A 7,746-nucleotide genomic window follows, 5' to 3' on the forward strand; every position below is an offset into this window, starting at 1 on the left:
TTGGGTATGTGTCTCTCTAAAAGAGGATATTTTCTCATGTAACCACAATTTCTTTATCATATCTAACAAAATTAACAATTATTTCTTAATATCACCTAGTCCACATTGAAATTTTCCCACATGTCCGAAAAAGTGTCTTTTAGAGCTGCTCTGTTCAACCCAGGAGCCAATCAAGGTTTGCACTGAACTCAGATATATGTCTCTTAAGCTTCCTTTACTCTCGTACAGTCCTCTCTCCCTTTTTTTATGACTTATTGAAGAAACAAGATTAGTTGTCCTATAGAATGCTCCATGTTCTAGATTTGTAAGCATTTTCCCTCATGGTTTTGTTTAACTCATTCTTTTAGCCTCTCAGTTTCCTATAAACTTGAATTTAGATCTGAAGGTTTGATTAGATTTCGGTTAAATATTTTGGTCAGGATACTCCATACTTGATGCCAACTGCTTCAAATTGAGTTACATTAGGGAGCATATAAGGTCTAGTTATTTAATAGCATTTTTGAATGGGACATTTTCAGAGTCACAAGGGCCATGCAGATAAGCAGGGAACTGATACACAAGTATGCTCATTGCAGCCTGACATCAGTTACAGTGATCTGCCCAGATAGCCACTGCATGGAGATAGAAAATAAATCACTCCCTTTCACTCAGTTTCCATATCTTAAAAGGAGCAATTGAAGTAGGTGATTTTGAAGGTTTCCAGTTTACAAGCAGTAAATCTTGGGTAAGAGGAGATGGCAGTTATATGAGTGTGGGTCACAGCCATTGCTGAGGGTTGTACCACTTTCTGAGTAAAATCTGACTAGCAGAATGGCTGATGTCAGTGGCTCTTATAATTGTAGAGGAAAGAACTTTATTCTGTGTACAATATAGAAAGACCTATATAAGTTGCACATTGGTCTTTGCAGTTTATTTTGTACCCCCTCTTAGCAAATGTTCTCTGTAGCATCTTCACTTGACTGATCAAGACCCTTTCTCTAATTGGCCTGCATCAAAAAGACTAAAGCAATGTTTTTCAAAGTGTCTTCAGGCCACTAACATGAGAATCATGCAGGGTGCTTGAATATGTTAAAACAAATTCCTAGGGTCTCCGTCTAGAGCTACTGAATCAGAATCTCTGGAGGTGGGTCCGTGAAACCTTCACGTAACAAGCACTCCACGTGGTTCTGGTGCATATACCGTGGTTTGGCCTGTGGTCTTGGGTGGTTGGCCCAAAGTTGGGGCTGTGAAGTCAGAAGAGTGCCTCGCAGTTTGCAACACTCTGAGTCCCCCTCTGCTTCTCCCTCTTGCAGTGCACCGAGCAGCCCTCGCCTGTGGCAGTGAGTTCTTTGGGGCCATGCTCCTGAGCGGGATGAGGGAATCCCAGGGCACAGAGGTGTCTCTGCATACCATCTCTGCCCAGGACCTGCAACTCCTTGTCTCCTTTGCCTACTCTGGGGTTGTGCGGGCAAGGTGGCCAGGACTGCTGAGAGCCGCCCAGGCTGCTCTGCGGTACCAGAGCTCTTCCTGCCTGGCTCTGTGCCAGAGAGCCTTGGCACAAGGCCTCAACCCTGCCCGTTGCCTGGCCCTGATCCCCATGGCTGAAGCCCCTGGGCTGGAGAGTCTCTGGAGCAAAGCCCGTCACTACCTCCTCACCCACCTGCCTGCTGTGGCTTTGTGCTCCACTTTCCCGTCTTTACCGCTCGCCTGCCTGGCTGAGCTCCTGGACAGCGACGAGCTACACTTGCTGGAGGAGTTCGAGGCCTTTGCGGCTGCACGGCGTTGGCTAGCTGCCAACCCTGACACCCAGGAGTCAGAGGCCAAGGCCCTGCTTCGATGCGTCCGCTTTGGTCGTATGTCCACCAGGGAGCTGCGGAGGGTACGGGCCGCCGGGCTGCCTCCACCCTTGAGCCCGGACTTGCTGCGTCAGCTGATGGTGGAGGCTGAGGTTCCAGGACAAGAGAGGCGGAGGGAGCCTGACCAGGCACTAGTAGTGATTGGCGGGGACGGGCTCAGATCAGACATGGCCATGAGACAGCCGTCCCGAGGAGTGTGGTGGGCCCGGGCCTTTCGCTGCGGCGTAGGACTGGTGCGAACCGTGGAGTGGGGACAGCTGCCTGCCCTGCCTGCCCCCGGGCGCTTTCGGCACGGGGCTGCGAGCCTAGCCGGAAGTGAGCTCTACGTGTGTGGCGGACAGGATTTCTACGGCCACTCTAACACCCTGGCTTCGACTCTCAGGTATGGGCCCCTGAGAGCGGCCGGTCCCAAGGCGGGCAGCTGCGGGAGGTTGGCAGCTCAGCCAACTGCAGACTCCCAGGGTCACTCTTCCCATCTCTTGTCCCACTGTGTCCAGGTGGGACCCCAGTCAAGGGGACTGGGAGGAGATGGCACCTTTGTGCCAGGCTCGGAGCTTTTTCCCCCTGGTGGCGCTGGATGGACTGCTTTATGCCCTGGGTGGACGAGACAGTGGTGCGGCCCTCAGCTCTGTGGAGACTTATAGCCCCAAGCTCAATATGTGGAGGTGAGCAGGGAAGTGGGTGTTTCAGGCATCAGGGAGAGGCTAGGACTCTCGGAAGAGGAGAACTGAAGTTGACTGTTGCCTGATCACCTGCCCTGTTCTCCCACAGGCCGGCACCTGCGCTTCCAGCGCCACGCTTTGCCCACGCAGCTGCTGTATTGGAGGGCCAGCTGTACATGAGCGGCGGCTGCGGCGGGACTGGCCAGTACCTGGCCTCGTTGCTGCACTATGACCCCAGACTTGAGAAGCCGGGGACACTTCTGAGCCCTATGGGGGTACCTCGGGCTGGCCACGTCATGGCTGCTCTGGCTGGGCGGCTGTATGTAGCGGGTGGGCTAGGTGAGACTGGGGACCTGCTGAGCTTTGAGGCCTATGAACCAAGGACTGATAGCTGGACTCACCTGACCCCCCTGCCCTCGCCCCATGTCGGGGCTGCAGGCGCTGTGCTGCAGGGGGAGCTACTGGTGCTGGGGGGCTACAGCCACCGTACTTATGCCCCCTCCCACCTTATCCACGCCTTCTGTCCTGGCCTGGGCCGATGGCTGTGCCTGGGAACTCTGCCGAGGCCTCGGGCTGAGATGCCTGCCTGCATCCTGACACAGCCCACCGTGCAGCAAATAGCTTTGGTTCCCACAGGACACAAAACTAAACCTGGCAGGTGAAGGGGCAGCGGCGGTGGATGGTGTGAGGAAGGGATAAGAAACATTTTGAGAGGATAGAAATGATGGGGGCAGGGATAAAGAGAAGGCTTTATTCATGATCGTATTTCATTCTAGCACAGTGCTTTACAACTCACACAGCGCTTTTGTATATATGATCTGCATTGAGGAAAATGTGGTTCTGGAATCCCTAGGGGAAGAGCGTTGGGGAAGGAGAGGCAGCTGAATACCTAGGTAAGGAGAGGAGACCCAGGGGCAACTGTACAAGGTTTAGATTCTTGGTGGGGAAAGTGCATCTGGCTGGGCAGACAGTCAGGAAGCGTCAATAGCCAAGGTGTAGGGGCCATGTGAGGTCAGTTGGGAAAATGATATTCTGATCAGTGGATGAAGGAGAAAAACGTGGAGAGGTCATCCGTGAAAGAGTTGAGGAGTGTGGGGGAAGGACTGCGATTGCTGCTTCTCTTTACTCTCCAATCCCTGGGACACCCAGACCCTCTTGACAATGTTCTTTCCCAGGTAAACTTGTAGACCCAGTCTAGCGTTTCCTCAGCCATACACCACAGGCTGCCCCTAAGAGCCTCTTGGTTTTCAATCTGAGGAGGACGCTCCTGTCTGGACCCGGCACAGCACAGGGGACGGAGATGCCAGGGCGACGGGGTGGGAGTGCTGCAGGCGGGGAAGACGAGGAGGGGAAGGAGGGAGGCGCCCATGGCGGCAAAGGGATGAAACAGGATTTGAGGGCATGGGGTGGGAGAAGTCAGGAGCCTGGCTGGCTTCTTTCCTTCCCTTTGGGGTGAATCGAGGGATCAGCAGAGAAAACAGTACAGTGTGGTGTGAGGTGCTAAGTTGTGAGAGGAAGTGGCAGAGAGAAGAGTGAGAGGCAGAGGAGGCCCAGAAAAGTGGTTTCTTCCTCTGTCCCTTTCTTCCAGAGTTTTTGGAATCCACCTCCCTTTTTCTTGGCCAGGGAAAGTTGAGTCAGATGTTTCCTCTCTGTCTTCCTCCACCCTGCTTTTCCTTCCCTTTTTTTGCTCTCTTCTATCTTTTCTCCTTTCTCCCTCACAGTTATTAATTATCTACTGTGTGCCGGGTATGATGTGAGGCACTAAGCATCCCAAGGTCAGGGAGCTCCCGACCAGCACACAGATTTGTAAGCAAATACAAGTTTTACAGTGGACTTAGAGGTATGAACACTTGCCTCATACCTCTCACGAGAGCTGCGTACCTCACATGCCTCGTAGTTGAAGATATGAGAGCCCAGATGATGGAGGAGGGAACTCTGTCCAGGGAAGACTTCTGTTAGGAAGGCATCATCAGATGGGTGTAGATTGAACTGGATCTTGAAGGCTTCCTGGAAACTCACCAGTCAGAGAAGGAGGGAGGCATTCCAGTCAGAGGAAAGAAGCAAATGGGGCGTGTGGTGCCCTGTGTCTCCAGAGCAAAGGGGAAGTCAGTATTCCAGGGATTCTTCAGAGAATTCTCCTGCTGTTCCAGCCTACTCTCTTCCCTGGAGCCTTCCTGAAGACAGTGGCTTTCACCTAATTGTATGTTCTCTTTCTCCACAACTCCCCTACGTCTTTCCTGTGTGGTTTTTCCACTTCTGACCCCTGAGCAGCTTAAGGCAAAGAAGGGCCAGTTCTTTGTACAGGTCAATTTTCTCTTACCCTTGCTTATTTAGATTCTCATGCTGCTAAGGGTGAGATGAGGGAGCCTCCCTCACATCTTTCTTCATCCTGGCCAGGAGAGACTTGACATGTTTTTGTTTATTGTTTTGAGATTTCATTATTTTATTAAGGTTTTTTTCTATATCTCTGTTTAGGAACATAGTTGAAAATGAGGAGGGGTAAGTAGGCTATATAAGAGAACAGAGAAGAAAGATTGAAGAAGACAGGGAAGAAGGAAATCAGAAGCACTGAGAAACTACCAGGATTGAGTCTTTAGGGTGAACTTCTGTGAACACGCTCTTTGTGATTTGTATGCAAAGACAGGCTTAAATAAAGGTTTCACCATGACTGAATCATTCTTGTCTGAGTTTCTCTATTGTAAAAAACATTCACTATCCCTTGTAATTTGGTTTCTGTCTCCACCACACTACTGAAACCATCCTCCTTCGTTGTCACCATGACCTACTTCTCACCAAATCAAACAATCTAAGGCTGTCCTCATTTTCTTTCATCTTTCTGCAGGAATTGGCTGGCTTGAAAACTGGCTTTTACCCTAAAAATTTCTCCTTCCCTGGCTCCAGAGATAGCACACTCTCCTACTCTTCTTACTTCTCCAATCCAAAGAGGTGGCAGAAAGTCAAATCATAGTGTCCAAGAGGGTGCGGTGCCATCCCAGGCAGAGCTGACAGCCAAGGGTCCAAAATTATGTAGATGGGGGTAGTTAGCTGCAGAAGGCTCTAGCTTTCATTACTTAGTTTTTTTGTTTGTTTTTTGTTTTTCAGCTGCACCCCACGGCATGCGAAACCCGTGCCCCCTGCAGGGGAAGCACGGAGTCTTCACCACTGGACCAAGAGGGAAGTCCATTTTTGAAATTGTGGTTAGAATGAGAAGACAGGAGGAGGTTTCTGATGTGAAGCAGGACACTGGTCTTGCTCTTGGACCACTCTTCAGTGAGAGGGGCCTGATACAGGCAAGGCAACGAGCTGGGGCCCTGGGCAAGTGCACTGAGATTCAGGGTAGTATTTCGACCCCAGAAGGGAAGTAGAGTTAGGATCGGGAATTGGGACAGAAATCATTCCTACAGAGCAGGCAATCATGGCAATCCAGGGATTAGGCTACAGTCTGGTGAGTTCCTAGAGATGTAGGATTCTTATCTTTGGTAAATCAGATAATGAACCAAGGTGTTTTAGGTACTCCCCTACTACCTGCCCCGACTCTTCCTTCAACCTCCTTTGTGGGTGAGGGTGGAATTTACACACCTGCACTCATCTTTTCAAGGTTAACTCAGGAACTGGTTAGAACTGGGGGTGTAGGTTCAATACCAATAAGTGTGTTGGACTATATGAGTCTTCTATGCCTAATTCTGTGTTGCCCATGTTCTTTTCTTACTTTGCTTCATGATCCTCTTCAGAAAGCTCACCTCTCCTCTATCCCAAGCCTTAATGACTCAACTGGGTTCTAGTCATATTATTATTATGTTTTTTTAGCAGCCCTCACCTCTACTTGGATTTACCACTATCATTGGTTCAGACTCATCATGCTTTGTTGGCGCTATCATTTTTCCTTTTTCCTAGACACAAAACTTTGTAATCATCTTGAGCTTGCTCTCCTCTTATCTTTTTCTTCACTCGACTCATCATGTAATTTTGAACTACTGAAATAGAAACCTTACTGGTCTCTTCTCCAGATATTTTCCCTGTCAAATATACTATATATATATATATATTATGCCCTGGACATCTGGAAAATCGATAACAGAAAAGGTTAAAAAATGAAAAAAAAAAAGGGGGGTAAAAATCACATAAAAATCCTACTAGCTGCAAAACTAAGTGCTATTATTTATCCAGACTGACAGTCCAGGAGGTAGAAGCAACAATGTCCAACCAAAAGAGTGAAAACCTGCATAGAAAGATTGTTTAATAGAACCATGGAATGAAGAGATTTTGGATAGTGCAATTCAAACCCTTCTTTACACAGTGTAGGAAGCCAAGGCAGGTGGCATAGTCTGGATAATGAAGAGGAAGGCTTTTCAATGAGAGCAGTCTCCAGGTGACATACTTATAACATCAGGACCAAGAGACTCACTGGGACAAGCACCACAGGTTAGGTCTACAGGCAGGACAGTAATTAGGACATAATTACTCTGTCAGGGCCACAGACTACATTCCAAATCCTAGCTAACTCTTGGGATCAAGGGATCATAGGTGGAAAAGTGTGAATTTATCACAACTTCTGCTAATACAACTACAAAAATATACATACATTACATATATATACATGCCTATGCATAAATACATGCATGAATACATGTATATGTCATTAGTGGTGAGATTATAGTCTTTTTTTCTCTGAGAGATAGAGGTTTACGGTATTATTATTATGGCTGACGATTCAAGATACAATAAGCTGTATTTCTGATTTAGAATTCTGAAAAAAGGATAGCTTGAGAGTGTGAATTAGAGTGAATTAGAATCAGTATCTTGGGTTCAAGCCCCAAATCAATTGCTCTTTTGGTAATCATGAGTAAGTCCTTTAATCACTTTGAATACCAGTGTCTTTTTTTTTTTTTTAATATACATCTTTATTGGAGTATAATTGCTTTACAATGTTGTGTTAGTTTCTGCTGTACAACAAAGTGAATCAGCTATATGCATACATATATCCCCATGTCCCCTCCCTCTTGAGCCTCCCTCCCACCCTCCCTATCCCCCCCCTCTAGGTTGTCACAAAGCACCGAGCTGATCTCCCTGTGCTATGCAGCAGCTTCCCACTAGCCATCCATTTTACATTTGGTAGTGTATATATGTCAGTGCTACTCTCTATGTCCCAGGCTCCCCTTCCCCCTCTGTGTCCTCAAGTCTGTTCTCAACATCTGAATGCCAGTGTCTTAATCCATAAAATAGAGATAATACCTGTACTATCAACATCA

At 48.2% G+C, this 7,746-nt stretch overlaps 1 protein-coding gene across 4 annotated transcripts; it reads left to right on the forward strand.

The window, feature by feature from the left end:
- Window positions 1-1,140: 1,140 nt before the first annotated feature.
- On the forward strand, window positions 1,141-6,537 carry KLHL33 (kelch like family member 33). 4 transcript variants are annotated; one of them, XM_082384993.1, is made up of 4 exons: window positions 1,273-2,217; window positions 2,333-2,500; window positions 2,607-2,836; window positions 5,600-6,537. In XM_082384993.1, the coding sequence occupies exons 1-4, from the start codon at window positions 1,337-1,339 to the stop codon at window positions 5,860-5,862; spliced, it is 1,542 nt and encodes a 513-aa protein (XP_082241119.1). In that variant the 5' UTR covers window positions 1,273-1,336; the 3' UTR covers window positions 5,863-6,537. The 4 variants fall into 4 exon arrangements, with proteins under 4 accessions (XP_082241122.1, XP_082241119.1, XP_082241120.1 ...); XM_082384994.1 differs by lacking the exon at window positions 5,600-6,537 and adding an exon at window positions 3,274-5,170; XM_082384995.1 differs by lacking the exon at window positions 5,600-6,537 and adding an exon at window positions 4,973-5,170.
- Window positions 6,538-7,746: the final 1,209 nt, after the last annotated feature.

This window comes from Balaenoptera borealis, assembly GCF_965194805.1.
Source record: "Balaenoptera borealis genome assembly, chromosome: 3".
NCBI lineage: Eukaryota > Metazoa > Chordata > Mammalia > Artiodactyla > Balaenopteridae > Balaenoptera > Balaenoptera borealis.

Excerpts from the sequence above, each read along its gene's own strand:
- KLHL33 (XM_082384996.1), top strand. The coding sequence starts at position 1,337 with ATGCTCCTGAGCGGGATGAGGGAATCCCAGGGCACAGAGGTGTCTCTG. Across the intron at positions 2,218-2,332 it reads ACCCTGGCTTCGACTCTCAG|GTGGGACCCCAGTCAAGGGG; the intron begins GTATGGGCCCCT and ends CACTGTGTCCAG. Across the intron at positions 2,501-2,606 it reads CCCAAGCTCAATATGTGGAG|GCCGGCACCTGCGCTTCCAG; the intron begins GTGAGCAGGGAA and ends GTTCTCCCACAG.